The sequence below is a fragment of the Saimiri boliviensis genome, chromosome 14 (genome assembly GCF_048565385.1).
Source record: "Saimiri boliviensis isolate mSaiBol1 chromosome 14, mSaiBol1.pri, whole genome shotgun sequence".
NCBI classification, from domain to species: domain Eukaryota; kingdom Metazoa; phylum Chordata; class Mammalia; order Primates; family Cebidae; genus Saimiri; species Saimiri boliviensis.
This window is the reverse complement of record NC_133462.1, coordinates 63,507,998-63,532,164: the sequence shown is the minus strand read 5'-3', so window position 1 is coordinate 63,532,164 and position 24,167 is coordinate 63,507,998. Positions and strand designations below refer to the sequence as shown.

Below are 24,167 nucleotides of genomic sequence, written 5' to 3'. Positions count from 1 at the left end.
TGGGCATGGTGGCATGTGCCTGTAATCCCAGCTACTCTGGAGGCTGAGGCAGGAGAATTGCCTGAACCCAGGAGGCGGAGGTTGCGGTGAGCCGAGATCTCGCCATTGCACTCCAGCCTGGGTAACAAGAGCGAAACTCCATCTCAAAAAAAAAGAAAAGAAAACAATGGATCCAATCCAGAAAACCAGTGAGGGGGAGATCCTAGGATAACAGATATATATATAGCAGGCCTTCAGGGTAGAAAGTGGTCTAGATTACACTAGGCAGGCAAGAACATTTCCAGAGAAAAGAAATGAACTCTAAGTATAATTAAAAGTATAGAAAATCTTTTCATTATGGCAATTATATGATCTTTTTGTCAACAATAAAAAACAAGAGGGAGAACTGGAAACTAAGAAAAATGAAAATTACATGAAAGTCATGGCTCAAATATGAAGCAAAACTAGGATACAGCATGGTTTTAAGCAACCGATAGAATATAAATTATGTACTTGATGCTGTGACTAGAAACACTCTCCTTTGACAGTCCTAGAAATCGTAATATTAGATCCACAAAAGGGAAATTTAATCCTTGCATACAACTTGGCACTATAGTAACACTACTTACATAGCAATAGTGATTTAAATGCTAATTATTGGTCTTAAAGATTTAAAGTCAATCTAGACCAAAAAAAAAGACAATTTTTGTTGTACATACTAACTACTGAAAACCTAAAAAAAGACAATGGGGAAAAATGGAGGAAAGGACAGAGATACCAATATATTTAACTTACGTAAGAGAGAATAAAATAATTGACTACAGTTGATGAAACAAGAAGCAGAGTTACAAGTAGGTTACTTATTAATACCAAATTAGCCAATAGAAAAAGTAATTACAACACAACTTACAAACACAGAGAAAGTAACGGTAGGTGAGACAAAGTAATTTAAAGTGAGCTAGTCAATTGATCTTGTCTAGGGTTGAGTGTGGAGAACATCTGTCATATTTTGATTGCTAGTAACTGATTCTTCTTCCTATGTTCAGTGCATACTTGTCCACATGCCTTTCACCATCAATGCCGACAAAGCCAATCTTGCTTTCCCAGCTCCCTTTGCAGCTGGGACATGTTACTTGAATTAGGAACCCATATGTTAATAGTGGTTAGCATATGCAATTCCTTTAGCCTATAATAAATATTCTCTAATTCCACTTCCTTGCCTTTGCCTGAAAATGCCTATTCATCCTCCACTTCTCAATTTAGATATTATTTCCTCTCCAAGCCTTTCCTTGCCCCCATGACATATGCATGTGAAGTAACAGCACTCATCTACACTGTAATGAACTATTTGTTTGTTTTATTGCCTAATATATTTTTTCTTTTTAATCCCTCTTATTATCATTCCCAGTATTGCTTAATAAAAGTCTCCTGCCTGAAGGGACCATGGCATGTTTGCCACTATGTCTGGCAGATAGTGGGTATGCTCAATAAATACTAGTTGGATAAATAAAAATTATAACGGATGTTTAGTATTTTTTTTTTTTTTTTTTTTTTTTTTGAGACGGAGTTTCGCTCTTGTTACCCAGGCTGGAGTGCAATGGTGCGATCTCGGCTCACTGCAACCTCCGCCTCCTGGGTTCAGGCAATTCTCCTGCCTCAGCCTCCTGAGTAGCTGGGATTACAGGCACACGCCACCGTGCCCAGCTGATTTTTCTGTATTTTTAGTAGAGACGGGGTTTCACTATGTTGACCAGGATGGTCTCGATCTCTTGACCTCGTGATCCACCCGCCTCAGCCTCCCAAAGTGCTGGGATTACAGGCATGAGCCACCACGCCCGGCATTAGTATTTTTTTTCTAAATCAGCTAACTTATAAATATGAAACCTTTACAGGGTGATAAACACACCTTCAGTACTCGAATCCGTCTGGCTTCCTGAAGATGATGATGATGAAGAAGGAAACACACGATCATCTGAAGAAAAAGATGTCACTGATCTATGTCGGGATCGGTGGTGATTTAGGTTTTCCTTTCTTTTTTTCTTTCGTTTTTGTTTATCTTAGAGAGATATAAAATGGAACACAATTATTTCCCCAAATATTAGCAACATACGAGAGAGAAACAAATACATTGACTTAAAAAATTGTACCTTAAATTACCCAGAAGGCCTTAAAGCAAGCATAAACTCCTACCTTCATTTTTGCCAGCCTTGGCATCTTCAGGATTTCTGTGAGTGGACTTCTTATCCATGTTTATTTAAACCTGCCTGCCATGTCTATAAAACCAAAATATTAACAAGTTATTAGAGAATTTTAAAAGCAAAATTATATTTCTTGGGACAAAGAAAATGAAAACGATAACAACCTCAGCACTACTATAATTTTGGGCTGGATTATTCTTTGTTGTGAAGGGCTTTCCTATGCATTTTAGGCTGCTGAGCCACATTTCTGGCTTCTACCCACTAAATGCCAAAAGCACTTCTATGTGTGACGACCCAAAATGGTTCCAGACATTAACAACTGTCCCTTGGAGGGCAACCACTGTTGAGAACCACAATTCTTTTGAGAACAACTGGACTACAGCAGTAGTAATAAAGACAGAAGGAGAGGCTGAATTAAAGAATCAGAATGACCAGGAACTGCTGGTGGACTGGCTATGAAGGAAAGAAAGGATAACTTCTAGATATTTGGCATGACCAACTGCGTAGAAAACAGTACCCTTAACTGAGATATGCCAACACTAAGGAAGGAATATGTTTGGAATAATATTCCACTAAAATATAGAATAGACAATCAGAAGTTTTGGAGGGTTTTTTTTGGCTGGAGTCCAGTGGTACTATCTCAGCTTACTGCAACCTCTGTTTCCTGGGTTCAAGTGATTCTCGTGCCTCAGCCTCCTGAGTAGCTGGGATTCAAAGTGCCCACCACCACACCTGGCTCATTTTTTTGTATTTGTAGCAGAGACAGGGTTTAACCCTCTTGGCCAGGCTTGTCTTTAACTCCTGACCTCAAATGATCCACCCATCTCGGCCTCCCAAAGTTCTGGGATTATAGGCGTGAGTTTAATTGCTTAAGTTTCTAAGAGTAAACAAAAGAGAAAATAAAAACACTTTAAAACTATGAAATCTGTGGAGAAAGCAGCCAGCAGGAGTACAGGTTGTCATAATTGAGATGAGTCCTCATCTATCACAGCAGAAACTCAGAGGACAATAAATAAATTTGAGAAAAAAACAGTATGGGCATACTATTTAGAAATATTGCAAAATCACCAAATAACTAAACATAAAAAGTGTTTGAAGTGTTTGTCTCTGGGGATGTGGATCCAGAATGAGAGGCATGCAGGTGGGACGGAGACTGTGCTTCTCATTATCAACTCTTATATACAACTGGATCTTTTAATCACATGCACATACTATATTGCTAAATGTTTTAAAAGGTTTTTTAAAAAGAGTAAATTGGGAAGTGAGGAAATAAAGACAATAAACATATATTTTACTATGAAGGAGACAAATGGCATAGTGGTTGGAGGAATTACTGAGGTCAGGGTGAGTTTTTAAAATGAGATTCTAGACTATATCGCCTTTATTCATAAAAAATTTTTCAGAAAAATTTACTTTCAAATTTGTATCTAGAGAGTGATAAAACTGCAATAGTGATAGAACAAGTTCACATATATATACAGTATTATGAGTTTCAACACATACATAGATACTTGTAACCACCATTAACAGGATACAGAACAATTCCAATAACCCAAGAATTTTCCTCATGCTACTCTTTGGCAGTCAGACCCTCTTCCCATCTTTAAACCTGGGCAACTACTCATCTATCTGTTCACTGTCCATTTAGTCTTACCTTTTCCACAATGTCATATAAATGAAATCATAAGTATTTAACCATTTGATATTGGTTTCCTTCAATTAATATAACACACCTGAGATTCATCAAAGCTACTGCAGGTATGGACGTTTGTTCCCTTTCTTCATTCCTATTCTACTGTGCAGGTGTACCACAGTGTGTTTACACATTCACTCATTAAGGGACATTTAGTTCATGCAGTTCTTCTTGTGTAGTCTGCTAATATGGTAGACTACACTGATTTTCAAATGTCAAACCAACCTTAATTTAGGACATTTGGGGCAATTATAAATAATGCTGCTATAAACATGCATTTACAGATTTTTGCATTAACATAAGTTCTTTTTTTTTTTCTTTTTTTTTTTTTGAGACGGAGTTTCGCTCTTGTTACCCAGGCTGGAGTGCAATGGCGCGATCTCGGCTCACCGCAACCTCCGCCTCCTGGGTTCAGGCAATTCTCCTGCCTCAGCCTCCTGAGTAGCTGGGATTACAGGCACGCACCACCATGCCCAGCTAATTTTTAGTATTTTTAGTAGAGACGGGGTTTCACCTTGTTGACCAGGATGGTCTCGATCTCTTGACCTCGTGATCCACCCGCCTCGGTCTCCCAGAGTGCTAGGATTACAGGCTTGAGCCACCGCGCCCGGCCTAAGTTCTTATTTCCCTAGGATAAACACACAAACGTGGAATTGCAGTGTTACATAGTAAGTGTAAGCTTAAATTCCTAAGAAACTACACAAGTGTTCATCGAAGTGGCTGTATTAATGCATGTAGGAATGTTCTAGTTGCTCCATATCCATGTCAGGACTTGATGTTATTTTTGAATTTTACCCATTCTGATAACTGTTTAATATTACCTCCTGGTTTTAATTTGCATTTCCCTAATGACGAATGATGTTGAATGTATTTTCACGTGCTTATTTGCTAGCTGTATATCATCTTTTAGGAAGTGCCCAACTTTTGCCTATTTTTTAGATTATCTGGTTTCCTGTTAGGTTTTGGAAATTCTTTATATATTCTGGATATAAAAGCCTTTGGTCAAGTACGTGATTTGAAAATATTTGCTCCTAATACAGCTTATCTTTTATTCTCTTTACAGTATCCTTCATACAGCAAAAAAATTTTTTTGATGAAATTCAATTGATCTTGTTTTTCTTCATAGATAGTGCTTTTGTTGTTATCTAATAATTCTTTGCCTAACCCAATGTCACAAACATTTTCTCCTATGTTTTCTTCAAGAATCTTAGGTTTTAAAATCAGGTCATGTGAATCCTTCAGCTCTGCTCTTCATTTTCAAAACTCTTTTGCTAATTTAGTTCCTTATCAACTTTATAATCAACTAATCTATGCCTACAAAAATCCTGCTTGGACTTTGACTGTAATTAAATCCTTATCTATTTAGAGAGAACTGACATTTTAACTATACTGAATTTTCCAATCCATGAACACTAAGGGTCTTCTTTCATCAGCATTTTGTAGTTTTTAGCACAAAAATCCCACACATATTTTGTTAGATATATACCTAAGTATTTCATTTATGAGGGAGGAGAGTTGGTCAGTTTCCAATGGTTCACTGTTAGCGTAGAAATAGGACTATGTATGTTAAACTTTTACCCTACAACCTACTAAACTGGCTTTTAAAATAGACTTCTTGAGATTTACTGCATAGATAATTGTCATCTGCAAACATAATTTTATTTCTTCTTTTCCGGTCAGAATGCCTTTTCTCCCATTTTTTGACTTAACAAGAATTGCTGGGATTTCCAGTAATATATTAAACAGTAGTGGAAGAGATATCCTTGCCTAGTTCTTGGAGGGTAGGGAGCATTCAGTCTTTCACCATTAAGTGTAACAACAGCTATGGGTTTTGTTGATGCCTTTTATTAGGTTCTCTTCTATTTCTTGTTTGCTGAGTTTTAAGAATCATGAATGAATGCCAAATTTTGTTAAATGCTTTTTCTGCATCTATTAATAGGATCATGACGTTTTTCTTAGTCTGTTAATACAATGGATTATACTGATTGATGTCCAAATATTGAATTCCTGGAATGAGATTTGGTCACGATGTATTATTTTTTTAATCTACTGCTGAATTCAATTTGCTACTATTTTTGGGGGAAGTCGTAACTTTGTTCATGAGAGATTTTAACTTAAAGATTTGATTTTTGTATTGTTGTTTTCTCGTTTTGGTATCCAGAAGATGTTGCCTTCATAAAATGAGTTAAGTGCTTCTTCCTTTGCTACTTTCCAAACAGCTTGTAACAGGACTGGTGTTTTTTGTCCATGAATGTTTGGTGAAATTATCTGGGTCTGAAGTTTTTTTTGTTTGTTCGTTTGTTTTTGTTTTAACTTATTACTCTTTTCTTTTTTGTTTTCTTCCAGGCAAGAAGACTCTTTCCAGGGATTTTTTTTTTAACACAAATTCTATTTTTTTAATAGTTACAGGACTATTTTGTTTACCTACTTTGTCCTGGGTGAGTTTTGGTAATTTTGATAGTGGCCCATTTCTCTCACATTATCAAATTTATAAGTACAGAGGTGTCTGTAGTATTGCCTCATCCTTTTTAATGCCTGTTGGGTTGGGAGTGATATTCCTTCTTAAAGTACGTACGCTTTTTGGTTCTTTTTAAAATTTACACTTAAAAATTTTTTTCCTAATCATCTCTGTATCGTTCCAATTTTAGTAAATGTGCTGTTGAAGCAAGCACTAGTACACATGTTATAGGAATGACTTCAATAAAATACTGAAGATGGGTTAGATCCAAGATGGCCGATTAGGAGCAGCTCAGGATTGCAGCTCCCAGTGAAAGTGCAGAGGGTGAGTAGATGCCGCATTTCCAGATGGATTTTCATTGCCCATAGACCAGGAGATTCACAGGTGGAGTAGCCTCACGGGTCACCAGCATGGCTGGTTTGGCTGGCAAGGCTGCTTTGATGGTGCCCTGGGGCGGTGGTTCTCTGTACAAAATACAAGGGTCTGGGCACCGTTTTAGCTGGCAATTGGAGCTCCAGGAAGGCAGAGTCACCCATTCATCTGATTAAAAAGGGGACTAAAACAGGGAGCCAGGTCAGGAGATTCCTGGGCAAAAAACCGCCATGAATCTCAGCACTGTTGCTTCAGGCCGCTCAGTGGGTCACTGCACGAGAAATCACACAGATTCTGGTGCCTTTTCAACAGGTGACTGGAACACCTGGGATAGATTCGACAGTTCGACCTAAAAAAAAAAAGGCTCTGAGGCAGGGAGCCAGGTGATCAGGCTCAGCTGGTCCCACCCCCACAAAAAAAACAGCAATTGGAAACGCACTGGGTTGAGAGTTTCACAGCAAGCACAGCTGAACCCGCGAAGGTCCTGCTCTGTGGGGGAGGGGCATCCACCATTACTGAGGCACTCCACCATTACTGAGGCACTCCACCACTATGGAGGTAGTCCGCCGTTGCCAAGGTAACCCACCATTACAGAGAAAGTCCGCCATTACAGAGGTGGGCTGGCTTTGCCAAGGCAGTTCCAACTACACCCCTATAAACAGGACTGCAGGGAAGTTCACATGGCACCTGGGTACAGGGAGGGGAGCATTACACACTGGAGTCTGTTGGGGGGAAATAGGGGAGGGACAGCGGAGGGGTGGGGAGCTGGGGAGAGATAGTATGGGGAGAAATGCCAGATATAGGTGAAGGGGAGGGAGGCAGCAAATCATGCTGCCATGTGTGCACCTATGCAACAATCTTGCATGTTCTTCACATGTACCCCAAAACCTAAAATGCAATAAAAAATACTGAAGACAAGGTAGACCTGCAGCATAACTGATCCTCAAATCTTGTTATCATTGATTTCTTCTCAATTCCAGATCCAGTCAGGTATGAAGTCCTTTTGATTTGTCTTCGCCAATATTTCTTCTAATTTCTTATCATTCCCAATACTGCTTGGCACAGTCTCCTACCTAAATTATTCCCCTGCCACCTAACTAGTCTCATTGCTTTTTCTCACTGTCATGCATTTTTCATATTGCTACCAAATTTTTCTTTTTAGATTGCAAATAGTTCAACACTGCCCACAAGATAAAGGCCTTCCACATCTGTCTTCGCTCTGTGTTTTGAATACTATTTTCCTACATCAAGGGTTTTTAACATTTAAGTTTAAGGAGGAGGAGTCATGAATTTCCTAAAATTAAGTATAAAATGTACGGATGTGAATATTATTTCCAGAGCAACATCTACAGCTTTTAAAAAAAATTTATTTTTAGGCTTTTAGGCACCATGGCTCATACCAGCACTTGGTGGACTGCTTGAGGCCAGAAGTTTGAGACCAACCAGGCCAACAGATCAAAACTCATCTCTACTAAAGATACAAAAATTAGTTGGCTATGGTGGTGTGCTCCTGCAGTCCCAGTTACTTGGGAGGCTGAGGCATGAGAATTGCTTGAAGCCAGGAGGCAGATGTTACAGTAAGCCAAGTGGGCGACAGAGCAAGACTGTCTCAGAAAAATTATATTTGTATATATTTAGAGGGTACAAGTGCAGAATTCTTAGATGTACATTTTGCATAGTGGTGAAGCCTGGGCTTTTAGTGTACCCACCACCCAAATTGTGAGCATTGTTCCCAGTACATAATTTTTCAACTCTCAATCTCCTCCCATCCTCCCACTTTCTGTAGTCTCCAGTGTTTATATGCACATATGCCCATTGCTTCTCAGCTCCTACTTTAAGTGAGAACACGTTCTCACGTGGTATTTAACTTTCTAAGTTATTTCAGTTAAGATAATGGCTTCCAGTTCTACCCACGTTGCTGAAAAAAACAGGATTTCTTTTTTTATGGCTAGTTTTCCATGGCATGCATGCATACACACACACACACACACACACACACACACACACACACACACACACTTTTCTTTAATCCTCTCTTGATGGCAGATCTACCAATGTTATCAGATATTCAAGATAAGAAAAATGTACTCTGAATCCTTCAACCTTGTCTCGTATCAAGAACATACTACAAATAGGGTGGGGTGGCTCATGCCTGTAATCCTAGCACTTTGGGAGGCCAAGGATTGCCTGAAGCCAGTTGAAGATGAGCCTAGGCAACATAGTGAGACCTTGTATCTACAAAAAATATAAAAATTAGCCGGGCATGGTGGTGCACACCTATAGTCGCAGCTACTAAGGAGGCTGAGATGGAGGTTGCACTGAGCCCTGATCATACCACTGCATTCCAGCCTCAGCGACAGAGTGAGACCCTGTCTCCAAACAAAAAAAAAAAAAAGAAAAAGAAACAACAAAAAACTAACAACAAAGCTACAACCTCCACCTCCCTCAAAAGTTCCCACATCAGGACAGAGTGATCACTCCTCTCTGAACTTAGATTTATAATATTTTAGTAATCTAGCCTAACCGTAACATTTTACAGATGAGTAAACAAATATAGCACTTATCTGATTTGTCCAAAGTTGCTCTTACACAATTTGTATTCTGTGCAACTGAGGTAAGATTTATTTCTATTTTATATGGCCTTTTTAAGAAGGCCTTTTCATGTTTCTCTTTCAGGTTGAAACTAAACCTCAGAGTTCTTCGAAACCGCAATTACTTTTACTGTCTTACATAAGCTAGCTGCCCAAACGTTTGCTGAGAACAGTGATAATCAGTGTCATATTGAGGGAGAGAAAGGGGGCAGGTTAGTGGGTACTGGTTTACAGGTACTTTGTTAAGGAAGTATATGCACATTTTGAATAGGCAAAATATTAAGCTTAGAGCTTAGATTCGGTAAAACACCACTTAAGGTCTGTTTGAGGAGAGTTCTGAGAAAAGAGTTCTCAGAACCCGAATTTCTCAAGAACCCTCTAAACAGCATTAAGGCAAAAAATTCCTCTGTAGAATCAACTAAAAAAAGAAAAAATTAATGTCCAGTAATTGGGAAAGAGAATGAATGATAATGCCGGATTGAGTCAGCAACCCAACAAATTCTAATTTCAACCCTACCACATCCAACCTACGTTGCTTTGGGCAAATTATTTAACTTTTCTGTGCCTTAATTTCCTCATGTCTGCCTACCTAAGGACTGTGGTGGGAAGATTACATGTGTGTATAGCGCTTGTCAGTACCTTGCTCTTAAGGCACTCTTAATTGTTATTAATACGAGAAGGGTTTTTTTTTTTTTTTTTTTTTTGAGAAGGGAGGAAGGGGCGCAAAGTGGAATGGTCCTTGGTACATTTTTTGTTACAAGGTGCTAAGATTCTGAAACAGAGGATACAGTCACGAAGAGAACTGGAGTAAGAAGCGGTGGTGGGGACATCACATCTTCCCGCTGAGTATCTGAGAGCCCGTCACAACTGCAGGAAGCGGAAAGGCTGAGGAGTGTCACACCTAGAAGGCACCCTCCATGGCGCATCTGAGAAGTCCGCGGCCGTCGAAGATTAGCACTAAATGCTATGAGCGCTTTTATGACAAAGGACACATCTTCTGGGGAAACTCAGAGCTTGGGAGAGGCCTCATTAGCGGGGGACAGTCCCCTCGGGGTGACGGAGGGGCCGTTGAGGAAAGAGTGAGGTGAAAAGAAAATGGCGGCGCGACCGCTACCGTTTTGCCTTCACACTCTTTCTAGCCACAGCCCCGGCTGGAACGGTCACTTACTGGAAACTGCGGAGAAACAACCTATTTGGTCCGGCTTGACAGCCCCAACCGGACCCAGGGTGTCGAAGACCCAGCACTGCTAGCGTCGGGAAACCCAACGCCCCCGGGGCAGGGCTGCGGGGATGAGACGCAGAGAACGTCAGAGCGCGCGCACGCGCAACAAACGACCGGAAATGTCCCACCTACGCCACAGGGTGGGGCGGGACGGAAGTGGCTCTTCCAGTTGCGCGAGCCTTTGGTGGCGGCTGCGGGCGCGGTGGGAGGGCAGGGCGCCTGGAAGGGCGCGGGACTCAGGCTGCGGTTTTTCTGTCCGCGGCTGGACCCGTCGCGAAGCGTTTTCTCGCACCTGTGAGGAACTTCAAACCTTAGGGCTGATTTATTTAGTACATTGGCGCCAGATGGCAAAGATCTCCAGGGATTTGTTTGGGATTCCATATTTTTGTAGATTTGCCAAGATTTGATGGTAGGACGATATTGAGAATTCCCATTCAGCAATATGGCTTTTTTTTTTTTTTTTTTTTTTTTTTTTAAATTCAGTTCTTTTCTTTAGGTAAAACGTTGCAGTTTGCTTGGTGTTGTGCATGTTTAAGTTTTTCTTAGCTATTTTTGTTGTTTTTAGTTTGTTTTACTAATGGACTGTTAACCCATTAGTACCCTTACGTAAGTATGGTTTTTGATTGTTGATCTACCTGGGCACTTCACTAAACCTTCGTATTCTAATAATTTGACAGGCAATCCTCTTTAATTTGTAGGTATATCTGTAAATAAAAATTTTGGCTTCTCCCAAGAATCCAATACAACCCTGAATAGTAGCCACAGAGGTACTTATTTCTTACCAGGAGTTATTTGGATTGCATCTAAGGTTTCATTCAAGATATCTTCTGCAGATTTATGATGTGTGTGTGAGTGGGTGTATAGACAAATTGTGTTTTTTGTAGTTTACCAAGTCATTCCATTTTTTTTTTTTTTTTAATCAGCAAATGACAGACTTACCAAGTATTTTCAGTAACAGTCTTTGAGATGATTGTATGGCTTTTTTCCACTACTCTACAACAAAATAACTACAATAATAGATTTTCTAATAGCAAGCCATCCTTACAATCCTGGTACGTTACTTTTTCTGTATATGGCCGGATGCAATCTGCTGTGTATTTAACTTTGGGTTTTCATGTATGCACCTAAGTTAGGTTGGCTTATGGTTTTCTTTTGCTGTTCTTGTCTAGTTTTGATTATCAGGTTGTGCTAGGAGTCAGGCAGATTAACTTATTTTTATATGACCTGGAATAGACATAGCATGTGTGAATGATACATTCCTTAGGTTTTGAAGAACTCATCTTTAAAGTCTTGTGAGTGTGGTGCCATCTTAATGGATAGTTTTGTTTTTTTATATAGCCTCCATGGTTGTTGATACATATAATTTGTTCTTTTGCTTCTTGAGAAAAATAGCTTTAATTTGTCTAGAAAAGTATTTCAGCTACATTTGCTAACTTTTTAAAAAAATATCATATTGTTTTCAACCATTCTTATATGTTCTTATATACATATTCTTATATATTCTATTGGAGTCTTTTTCTTGATCACATTTATCGAACCAGCTTTTGGCTTTATAGATAAAATCTGTCTTAAAAGTAATTTCTCTTTCATTAATATATGCATTCATTAATTTATTTCTTTGGATTTATTTTGTTCATTTTCTAGAATCTTGAAAGCTTCACTTTCCTTTAAAATGTTTAATATGAAATATTACAAGAATATACAGTTACAGAAAATAATATAATGAACACCTGTGAACCAACCATCCAGCTTTATCCCATTTCAACATTTTCTCGTATTTGCTTCAAATTTTAACATTCAGTTAGAGCTCCTTGTGAAACTGTCTGCAATCTCATTCTCCCTTTCTTCCCCTTTGGAATTAACTACTTCCTTGAATTTGGTATCTGTCATTCTCATGAAAGCTTTTATATATGCTCCATATACATGTAGCAATGTTAAGTAACATACAGAACTGTTTTATGCTTTTTAAACCTAATATAAATGATATTCATGTCATTTGCTTCTGTCACTTACAATTATGTATGTAAAATTTATCCAGGTTGATTTCTGTAGTTCTAATGTTTTTTTTTTTTTTTTTTTTTTGAGACGGAGTTTCACTCTTGTTACCCAGGCTGGAGTGCAATGGCGCGATCTCGGCTCACCGCAACCTCCGCCTCCTGGGTTCAGGCAATTCTCCTGCCTCAGCCTCCTGAGTAGCTGGGATTACAGGCACACGCCACCATGCCCAGCTAATTTTTTTTGTATTTTTAGTAGAGACGGGGTTTCACCATGTTGACCAGGATGGTCTCGATCTCTTGACCTTGTGATCCACCCGCCTCGGCCTCCCAAAGTGCTGGGATTACAGGCTTGAGCCACCGCGCCCGGCAGTTCTAATGTTTTTTAACTACTGAATGGTATTCTATTGTATAACTATACCACCATTTCTCCATTCTCAAGTTGCTAGCAATTTAATGATTCCTGATTTCTGTCACTACAACATGAGTTAACGCTTATATACAGTTTCTTAGACATATGGTAAAAATTCCTTTAACATAATATCTAGAAATGGAATTGCAAGGTGGAAGGGTTTGCACAGTTCAACTCTGATATTGCCAAACTGTTCTCCAGTGGTTGTACCAGCTTACTTACCCTCCACCAGCAATGCAGGAGAGCTGCCGTTGCTCCACCCCATGCCAACGCAGGTTATTTTTTTTTTTTTTTTGCCCCCATTTTTCCCCCCATTACAAACTACTGATAGTAAATTTTCTTGTACATGTTTCCTGGTACACAAGTGCAAGAGTTTCTCTGAATATATAGCTAATTCAGTTATTAGCTCCATTTTGTTTTTGGTATGTTTTTTGAAAGCATGTACATGTCCCCCTCATTTGAAATTTCCCTCTTAATAGTAACACTTAACTTATTCATAGATATATCTCACTCATCGTATGTATCATGCTTCCTGTTCTCTTTTCTGCCTTTGGTTTGACAGTTTCTTTTTCCAATTTTTTCCCCCACTTTAGTGGCTTGAAAGTTATATTTGATTTTTATTCTATGAATAGTACTCTTCTAACTCATTTAAAGGTATATCTTTATATATATGTGTGTGTGGAGAAGTCATCAGCATCCGTATGAGGCAGTCTGTATAGTCGTTAAGAGTGGAGCCTGTGAGGCCAGACTACCTGGATTCAAATCCTAGCACTACCACTTTTTAGCTGAGTAACTTAGAGCTTATTACATAAACTCTCTGTGCCTCAGTTGTTTCATTTGTAAAGTGGAGATAAAATAGCATATACCTCATGAGGTTGTTGTAAGATCAATGTGTTAATATACGTAACATTCTTAGGGCAGTGCCTAGTACTTGGATCTCTTTACCAGATTTTTCATCTATGGAATGGGCAGAAGACCCGCCTATCAGAGTTGTTACAAAAATGCAGTGCATTATTGTATGTATTCATTCAGCTTAATACACTATTTGAGCACCTACTATGCACTTTTGAATTAGATATGGTTCTTGGCTTCAGTGATCTCATAAGGGAACAGACACGAAATGCAATTTCAATATGATTTAACCTTAAATACTCTTCCCATGTCCTTTCATGTCCCCCTTCTAATCTATGCTCCACATTAAGAGACAAAACGTTAATCAGATCATGCATCCTCTGCCAAAAACATGTTAACTTTCATTATACTTTACATAAACCATAAACTTCTCACAGTGGCCTGAGCTCTCAGGTTCTAAACCCTATGCCTCCCTCTCTAACCTCATCAACTATCATTCTCTTGATGTCTACAGAACTCCTACCACCTATCCTCTTCTCGCTTCCTTGAGCCAACACACTTCAGTGCCCTGTGCCCAGATGCTGATACACTCTGATAGCTCTTCCCATGGCTGACTCATCTTTCAGATCTCAGCTTGATTAGGTCAGACTGTTAGTTACAAACAACAGGATCCACACTGGTTGAGAAAGAAAAGGACTTTAACAATATCTTGTAGTTCGCACACTCTCTAGAAGAGCCAGAGGCCAAATGTGGAAAACAACAGTACCCAGACACACTAGAGGATCTTTCAAATTCCCTCTTCTCTCTTCTTTAATTCTCCCCAATCCTTATGTAGATCTGTTTAGCTATTCTCCATAAATCTTTCCCTTAGAGGTCACCTTTCAAATGTGTTTCTGCCTGCTCTCTCTTATTTTACATCACAAACATTCAGAACAAGTCTGAGAGGTATACTTTCTTAGGGCACTGGGGAAAGTTGAAAGGCAAAGTCTTTTGTCAGTCCGGAGGCTGGGAACATTTACACACTGATAATTTTTCTGTACCACTTGTGATTGACCTACAGATTAGAAGTCTGAGGAGGACAGGGACAATAGCTGTTCTATTTGTTACTCACACGATCTGACAAATATGTAGTCAACATTTGTTTTCCAGAAAAAGAAAATTTGAGCAATTGAGGTATGTGCAAGGAAGTAAACAGCACAGAGCAAGGACTCTTGACATAGTGAAGGTGAAACCAAACTTTGCAGAAATTATGACAGCCAATTATGACAGTGAAAGAGATCTGACCTAACCAACTCCATCTCACTTCTAGAGGATCTTTCGAGCTGTTTTTATGCATTTCTGAGTATAGGCAGAAGAACTTTGGGAGGAACTTATAGTTTTATTTTGAAACAAAGATGACAACAGTCCTATCCCAAAACAAACCTTACTGCCTGGGGACCCGACTGCCTTTGCAGGACTAACCAATTAGCCACAAGATTAGAAATTATCGTTTAGGAGTCATACAGTTAGAGGCCACGAGTCTAAGCCTCCCTAATTGCTCCTAGGGATAACATCACTATTATAAAACCTAGGATTGGTGCTCAAGGTATTTTCAGACCCCACACTGGATGGATCAGCTGGTCCTACCTATGTCGATGGTCTTATGGCTTCCACTCAGTAACTGACTCATCACTAGAGAACAGCTTTGACTCTCCATTTCCTGAGGGACCAGTCAGCACTCCCCACTACCTGACCCCCACCCATGAGATTATCCTTAACCCCAGTTTTTAAATTTTTAGGAGATTGATTTGAGCAATAAAAAAAACTGCGGTCTCCTGTGCAAACCAGCTTTGTGAATTAAACTCTTTCTCTATTGCAATTTCTTTGTCTGGATAAACCAGCTCTATCTGGACAATGGGCAAAATGAACCCAATGGGCAGTTACAAAGGGTGAAATGTGGGAGTGGGATTACAGATTAAAGGAACCTTTAGAAAGGATTCCCAGAGAAGATGAGGCCAAAGCAGACTCTTGAAGGGCAAGAATTATCCAGGCAAAGAAGGTAAAAATAGAGAAGAGTATTCCAGGCCAGACATGGGGGCTCACACCTGTAGTCACAACTCTTTGGTAGGCTGGAGCAGGTGGATCACTTGAACCCAGGAATTCGAGGCCAGCCTAGGCAACATGGTAAAACCCTGTCTCTACAGAAAATACCAAAAAAATTAGCCAAGCATGGTGTTGCGAGCCTGTAGTCCCATCTACTTGGGAGGCAGAGGTGGAAGGATCACCTGAATCCTAGGAGGTCAAGGCTGCAGTCAACTGTAATTGCACCACTGCACTGCAGCCTGGGTGTCAGAGTAAGGCCCTATCTAAAAAATAAAATAAAATAAAATAAAGTATTCCAGACAGACATGTGACACAAGCTCAGACAAATGTCAGCTAGCTTGGGGTAGTGTTGCTACATGCAAAGTAGAAGTGTCAGGAGGTGAGGCTGGAAGGGTAGAAGTGGTCATGAAAGGCCTTGTATGCCACTCTATGGAGGCTGGGCTTTTTCCTAAGGGCTGTGAAGCCACAGTGTGGATAAGGTCAGAGTCATACATAGATTTGAGATGGATCATCAGGTGACAGTGTAGAGGTTGGATTTCAAAGAGGCAAAACTAAAAATAGGAAGAATAGTTATGAGTTAAAAAATAATGTAGACCTGAAATAGAACAGTAGTACTGAGCAGGGGTAAGCAGTAGGAATACTTCTAAAGAAATTATTTGGAGGTCAAATTGGCAGTGCAGGGTGGGTTACTGGAATAGGGAAGGTGAGGGAGGAATCTAGAATATTTTCCAAACTTTTGGCTTGGACAATGATGTCACTGAGGTAGAAGAAATGGAGGAGTAATAGTTTGGCAGTGTTGGGGAGGGTGGGAAGATTTCCAGTTCAGTATGGTGAAGTGGTCCTGAAAGTGGTCCATGGGACTCCTAGATTTAGATGTTCAGCAGGTACTCATAAATATAAGAGTCTGTATCTCATGGCAAAGACCAGGGTCAGAGATGCAGACTTGAGAGAGCAGCATGGGGATGATAGTGAGTTCACAAGGACTGTGGGAATGCTCTAGGACCAGCTGCTATTCCCAGGCTGGCCTTTGGCCCTGTTGACATTCTTTTCTCTTCCCACCTTCCTTGGTGTTTCTCTTACCTCTGATCATTCCTTCTGCAAATGCTTTGCAGGATCTTCTTTGTCTTCCCATAGAATGTGTTATTCCTGTGTGATTTCACCATCTGGGATCCCTGCTGTGCCTCCATCAAACCTTTATCTCCAGCCAGCTTGGAATACTTAGTGGGTTTTTTTTGTTTGTTTGTTTTTTGTTTTTTGTAGTCTCACTCTGTTGCCAGGCTGGAGTGCAGTGGCACAATCTCAGCTCACCGCAACCTCCACCTACTGGGTTCAAGCGATTCTCCTGCCTCAGCATCCCAATTATCTGGGATTACAGGCACAAGCCACCACACTGAGCTAATTTTTGTATTTTTAGCAGAGACATCGTTTCACCATGTTGGCCAGGATGGTCTTGATCTCTTGACCTCATGATCCACCCACCTTGGTCTTCCAAAGTGCTGGGATTACAGGCCTGAGCCACCGCACCTGGCCTCCAGCTCAGAATTGTTATATAAGATTGAGACGTAGGTCTCCAACTGCTTTTTTTTTTTTGAGATGAAGTTTCGCTCTTGTTGCCCAGGCTGGAGTGCAATGGCACAATCTCGGCTCACTGCAACCTCTGCCTCCTGGGTTCAAGTGATTCTCCTGTCTCAGCCTCCTGAGTAGCTGGGATTACAGGCATCCACCACCACACCCAGCTAATTTTATATTTTTTACTAGAGACGGGGTTTCTCCATGTTGGCCAGGCTGGTCTCAAACTTCCAACCTCAGGTGATCCGCCCACCCCAGCCTCCAAAGTGCTGGGATCACAGGTGTGAGCCACCACGCCTGGCCTCCAGCTGCTTTCTAAGAGAAAAGAGGTAGTCAGTAGTGTGGACTGATTATCCAGGGACCACATGAAGGGTTTGTACCTCACTGTGCTATTAGCTTGTATTCAGGACTGGCACTGTGAATTGATCCTGGCTGTGACTATCTCTTGTTTCTCTGAAAATACCAACTGTGGAAATCGGGTCAGATTTCAGACCTGTTAATAAGCATTAATATGCACCTCCACACACACACTCCCACTGTAATCCTTCTATAACTTTCTCAAGGATATTAACTCCCCCGTTATGCTTGGTGTATTGTTATCTTTTTATCAGGAACCAAAATTAACCCAAAATGGAAATAAAAATTTAAATCTTATTGATACAGAAGAAAAATTACTATTTCATTCATAAAAAAAGGAAAAATAGTTTACATGGATATACCTTGTTTTAAACAAAAATTACAACTCTTGTTTTGTGAAAAAGCGGTGCTTTTTGCCGTAGAACTCCTTGTTCTGGGATCACTTACCACTATTTCAATGATGAAGGAACTCTGAACTCCTAAGCAAACCATGCTATGACATACTTTCTATACATGCACAAAAGTTAGATAAAACACAAAACCAGCATTTTGACAGATTCACTTTAAAATGTTTTCCACATCAACTACTTAAGAGAAGTTATAACAATATGATCTTCCACTGCCCAGGAAGATAGAGTGAACTTGGATATGATGAAGAACATTAAAAACAAACACACAGAGCACTGGTTCTGGCCGTGTGGGCTACAGAAATGTTTCCTGAGTTTGTCTCAGGTGATGTGTTGAGCACCAACTGTGCCACGGTTCACCAGCAGCGACACTCTGGTCCTTTAGTATATTCCTATTTAGTATATTCCTAATGTGAACCTATTTCTTTGAATTTAATCATCTGGGATGACTGCTGCAGTATGAGTCTTTAGCATTTTGAAAATCCCACAGAAGAGTGCTTGCTTTGGCAGCACATATACTGAAAATCCCAAAGGCGAGATTAAGAAGGTTCCTCTTCCCAGAAGACACTCATATAACTCACGCTTCTTCTATAGGGCTAACTGTTCAGAAATTGTAAGGTGCATGCTCATCACCAGGTGAGCAGCTCTGCAGGGGCCTATGGCCCATACTCATCCCTGCGTGTCCAGGAGAGCCAGCTTGTGAGCAGTAGGAAGTGGCATAACAATGCAGAAGGGCTCAAGGCAACTTGGCATTTTTTTTGTGGTCAAACTCAGGCTCATCAAGAGTCATATGGACTCATCTCAATTTGTATATACACCTTAAGACCCATACAGATAGATGTATAAAAACATAATCATTTCTGTTCTTCACAAAGTACTTAGAATTCTGACAAGAAATATTACAAGTTTATATAAATGCCCATTTGCATAACAGCTTACAAATTCAAAAGTTCTCAGAGGCTGGGCGCGGTGGGCCATACCTGTAATCTCAGCACTTTGGGAGGCTGAGGCAATGGATCACTTGAGGTCAGGAGTTTGAGACCATCTTGGCCAACATGGCGAAACCCCGTCTCTACTAAGAATACAACCGGGTGTGGTGACGGACACCTGTAATCCCAGCTACTCAGGAGGCTGAGGCAGGAAAATCACTTGAACCCAGAAGGCGGAGATTGCAGTGAGCTGAGATTGCGCCATTGCATTCCAGGCTGGGTGACAGAGCGACACTTCGATTCAAAAAAGAAAGTTCTCAGAGAATAGGAGATACTGTTTTAGCCATCAGCTTTGGCTGAGAGTACTTCTGACACCCACAGGAAACTGTAAAGGTTTTCTCCCCAAGTTGTACATTCCTTTTATCCATTTATGACATTTTCTCTATCATATACTAAATTCTATCCATCTTCACATTGATTTATTATTGTTATCAAAATACATTCAAACTGTTTATATACATACACATATAGGTGGATATGTATATATATATGGGTGTGTATATATATGTACATATATATTTATTTGGTTGAATCTAATGAAACTGCTAATTTTTGACCATGTTTGACCGATGAAATTAGTTTTTTTCATAGCGTTGAACCTAATGAAATCTGAACCGTAGCTGGCTGGCTATATCTTATATATTACTAAGCAGTACTTTCTGCTTTACTTCAGCAGGGAGAATGAAAATCCTTACCCCATTCACCAGTTCTTGTGTAGCCTTGCAAAATTGTGCTTGCAAACTGCTAATGAATTTCATAAAAATACTTAGAGGTATAGTAATTTCCACATATTTAGCATTTAACTGGAAAAAAAAAAACTGAGCATGTTATCTTTGTAACTGTATCACCCGCTACTTAACTGGAACAGCCTACCTTATCTTTATAAAGACGGCTTTTGCAGGCTTAAGGCCAGGTCTAGAATCAACAGGCCAAACAAAATATCAAAGCATTTCAACTGGGAATTCTGCTGCCTCTATGTCCTCCATAACGTTCAATATTTAGAGTGCCTGAGGCACTGCGCTAAGCACAGTAAAAGAGAAACGCCCTGAAAACTTCAAGAAACTTACCATCTTTCAAGAAATATAAAAATATAAATAATAGGATATTCTAGGTGTTTTAAGTTTCAAACTGGGACAGAGTAAAACGTAAAAAGACAGCACTTCAGAAGTTTTAAACTGACTTCAAACATTAAAGGAAAAAGGCAAATACAAATGTGCTTTGAGTCTAAATCCAGGTCAATATGATAATCAAATGTGCTCTCCTCCATGGTTCTGGCCCCAAGAAATCCTCTTATCACCCCATAAATAGTGACTAGAGATCCTCCAGGTCAGTTAAGTCCACGGCCACTTTCAAGAACAGAGTGTCATCTTTAATGTAGGTGTTCTTGGCATTCTCCAACACAGAATGAGCCACAAAGCGGGGACAGCCAGATGCAATGTTCATCTCCCCATCAGGTCTTTTAAAGCTGCTGCTATTGGGGTCAGCCTTGAAGGTCTCCATAATGTGGTTCTTTTTGCCACTCTGGTCCAGAAGCATCAGGGTCACCCTCTGCCTGAATGGCCACTGCAACAATGAGTCAAACTCTCCTCGCATGACCACAAAGTACAGGGACAGGTGTGTCCCCTTTCCAGATCCATCCCCATTCAGATACGCTCTAGCACAGAGCCGGTAGCCACAGCGGCTGGTGTAGAAGGACTGGCTGAAGATGGACACTGTGTGCCCGTCCACCGCCTCCCTCTTCTTCATCTTGTAATCTGTCACCTTCCAAATGAGCTTTCCATTATAGCAAGTACCCTCCAGCAATTTAAATCGCTCTTCATTTTTATTCAGCTGTGCTTTATGAATATTAATGTGGGTATCATGTTTGTTAGTTTCCTCTTCTAAAACAGCTGCAAATAAGGGGAAAAAAAGATTGCATACGCCTAAAACATATATTTAGAATTTTCCCAAAGTGGAATTTGGGAATTCTGGTATCTTAAAGATGAGCCGAATTCAGTGTCCGCAAACGGAGCATTTATTGTAATAATACTAACTCAGGAAATATCATGTCTTGGCACACTGCCTCCAAGGAAACCTGGATGTGTACTCAAACTCATTGAAGTGTAGAGAAGACACACTGAGCATTCAACTAGCGTGAATCAGCATGCTGAGCCCCATACTTTTCCAACTAGAATGCTTTTAAATAGTCAAACCCTTTTATATGTTTCCATACCTAAACAATGATCCCACCATATCTCTCCCTGCACTTTCTCATTATTTTCCACTCTTTATTTTTATTTTTATTTTTATTTTTTGAGATGGAGTTTCACTCTTGTTATCCAGGCTGGAGTGCAACGGCACGATCTCGGCTCACCGCAACCTCCGCCTCCTGGGTTCAGGCAATTCTCCTGCCTCAGCCTCCTGAGTAGCTGGGATTACAGGCATGCGCCACCATGCCCAGTTAATTTTTTGTATTTTTAGTAGAGACGGGGTTTCACTATGTTGACCAGGATGGTCTTGATCTCTTGACCTCATGATCCACCCGCCTCAGCCTCCCAAAGTGCTGGGATTACAGGCTTGAGCCACCGCGCCCGGCATTTTCCACTCTTCTTAAAAGTCATCAATCCCTGTTGGAATTTGCAGTCGTTTCCAGTCTTGGAATTTCCTAGCCCAGTCCCCTACCCCCGCTCGTGGTCCTTCCTCATTTCTGCCTGAGTAGCTAGAAAGCTCACGATGCCCTCACAAATAGCAGATTCAGCCACTGTTTATCCTGGACAGCTGTGACTCTCTATTTGGCCAGGTGTTTGTTTCATGAACACATGAAGACAAATGAGTCACCAAAAGAGAAATAAGATATTGGACATACCTAATCTTTGGTCATTGTTTTCTAGCAGGGTAATTTTCTGTTTCATCGTATCAACTTCTTCCTTCAAAGGCCTCATGTCAAGTTTATTTTGTTGCTGTTTAACCGTTTGTGATAATTGATGCATTTGAGCTTCTAGCAAAGCCGACTTGTCAATGTGACTGGCAAAAACCTTTTATTACAAAATGGATCATGATGTTTAAAAAATTAGTTACCATTTTAGTAATTCATTAACTTTTTTTTCAATTCAAACATATCACATTTAGTCAATCAATTAACAGGATGAAAAATACAAGCCCAGAAAAGAAAATTCAGTGAGGATCACAGAGAGAGAAATAAGCCACCTAATTATTTTCCTCCTCCTCCTCTCTTGCCACAGGCCCTATTCTAAATGTTTGAACTTCTCTTTATCTAATTTTTATCCTCCCTTTGTTTCCCTCTGCTTGGTTCTCTAATCCATCTTTATGTATTTATTTTCATGTTATCTCTTCTCTCACCCTATCACTTCTTTCTCTTCTTAGAGGCCAGTCTCCTGATTCACTCCTGCTCTGCAAGAAGGTGGAGAATGAGATGGAATAGGCCCACCTGTTCTGGCCTGAGCTCTGCAGGTGGTATGGAAAGCCCTGAGTAAGGCCGAAACGCTTGACTGCTCTCTCAGGTGGAAACGATTAATAAAACTACTCCTTCCTCTCTCTGTGTGTGTATACACAAGGTACGGCTACTCAGAGTACCCATTTTATTTTTTCACTTTCAGTATTTGATAAATTACGTGGGGAATTCAATACTTTCGTATATAATAGACTTTGTGTTAGATGACTGCCCAACTGTAGGCTAATGTAAGTGTTCTGAGCACATTTAAGGTATACTTGGCTAAGCTATGATTAATAGGTTAGGTGTACTAAACATATTTTTGACTTATGGTATTTTCAACTTAATGGGTTTATCAGGACATAACTCCATTGTAAGTCAAGGAGCATCTGTACATATATATGTATATACACATATGCATATATCTTACATATATATTTCACATACATATATATTGTATGTATATGTGGGGGCTGTGTATGTAATGTGCTGGACAAATATGGAAATGATAGGGCCTAGATTTTCTGGGATAATCTAAATTTCAAACATATTTCCTATATCACATGTCTTGAAATCTTTTTCACTATAAATTTTATAATCATGATAAAGATGTTATTCCTCAGAATTCATTTATGGTTACTTAACACTCATAATTTACAAAGTACTTCTTTTTGCTATATTTTAGTGATGTGTAAAGCATTTTCTTCCCAAGGGAATTAATATTCACTTGTTGACTACAAAATACAGCACTACAGATGCTCTCAATGACTCTGCAATCAAGTGATTAATATTGGCCCAACATTAATTAAAACCCTAATTGCTATAAATTATATAGAAGTGTTGTATCAATGTTAAAGTTACTGGGGTTGTGTAAAAGAAGATCTTTATTCTGAGGAAATATATACTGAAGTATTAATATGTAGAGGTAAAGGGCAATAATATACACAGTGTACTCCCTAATGGTTTAGAAAGCGCACATGCGTGTGCACACACACATTGGGGCAGGAGCAGCGGCAGGGAGCATGAATGATGCAGCAAACAGCACAGAATGTTGACCATGAGTGAATCTGGGTAGAGGTTATACAAGTGTTCTTTGCACCATCTTATTCTTACAGCGTTTCTGTATATTTTAAATTATTTCTATTTAAACAGTTAAAAGAAAAATCCTCACTGCAATTGAAAGCCAAACCTTGGCTTTCAACAGAAAGGCCATTTCTCACCTGGATGTTTGAGAGGAAGCTTCCATTTCTGCCAAACAACTGTGTATACTGCTTGAACTCCTTTTCAATTTTACTTATAGTTTCTTCTAGCTGCTGGATTTTACCTTCTTTCTGTCCTAGGCTCTTGTGTAGGTCAGAAATCTAATAACAGGAATGTGAGGAAAAATAAGGCCATTGAATGTAACGGCATGCATATAAGTTAAAATCGTACTTGCAGCTAAGAAAGTATCTAGGAAAAAAATACATATTTATTTCTAGGAAAAAATTTACAGATAGAATCCTACATAATTGTAGGAAGATTTTTTTTCTTTTGAGACAGAGTCTTGCTCTGTTGCCCAGGCT

General features: G+C 39.8%; 1 protein-coding gene and 1 pseudogene across 5 annotated transcripts in view; both read right to left on the bottom strand.

Annotated features, from left to right (window-relative positions):
* Nucleotides 1-10,606, bottom strand: part of LOC101044949 (ribonuclease P protein subunit p14 pseudogene) — a 31,930-nt pseudogene extending 21,324 nt beyond the window's left edge.
* An 8,966-nt stretch (nucleotides 10,607-19,572) lies between these two features.
* Nucleotides 19,573-24,167, bottom strand: part of TRAF5 (TNF receptor associated factor 5) — a 42,139-nt gene continuing 37,544 nt past the window's right edge. For all 5 annotated transcript variants that reach the window (XM_074385145.1, XM_039463481.2, XM_039463482.2 and 2 more), the window contains exons 9-11: nucleotides 23,826-23,966; nucleotides 22,021-22,189; nucleotides 19,573-21,064 (exon numbers count right to left, since the gene is read on the bottom strand). In XM_074385145.1, coding sequence (XP_074241246.1) covers nucleotides 20,487-21,064; nucleotides 22,021-22,189; nucleotides 23,826-23,966 — 888 coding nt within the window. In that variant the 3' untranslated portion in view covers nucleotides 19,573-20,486. The remainder of the gene's footprint in view (nucleotides 21,065-22,020; nucleotides 22,190-23,825; nucleotides 23,967-24,167) is intronic.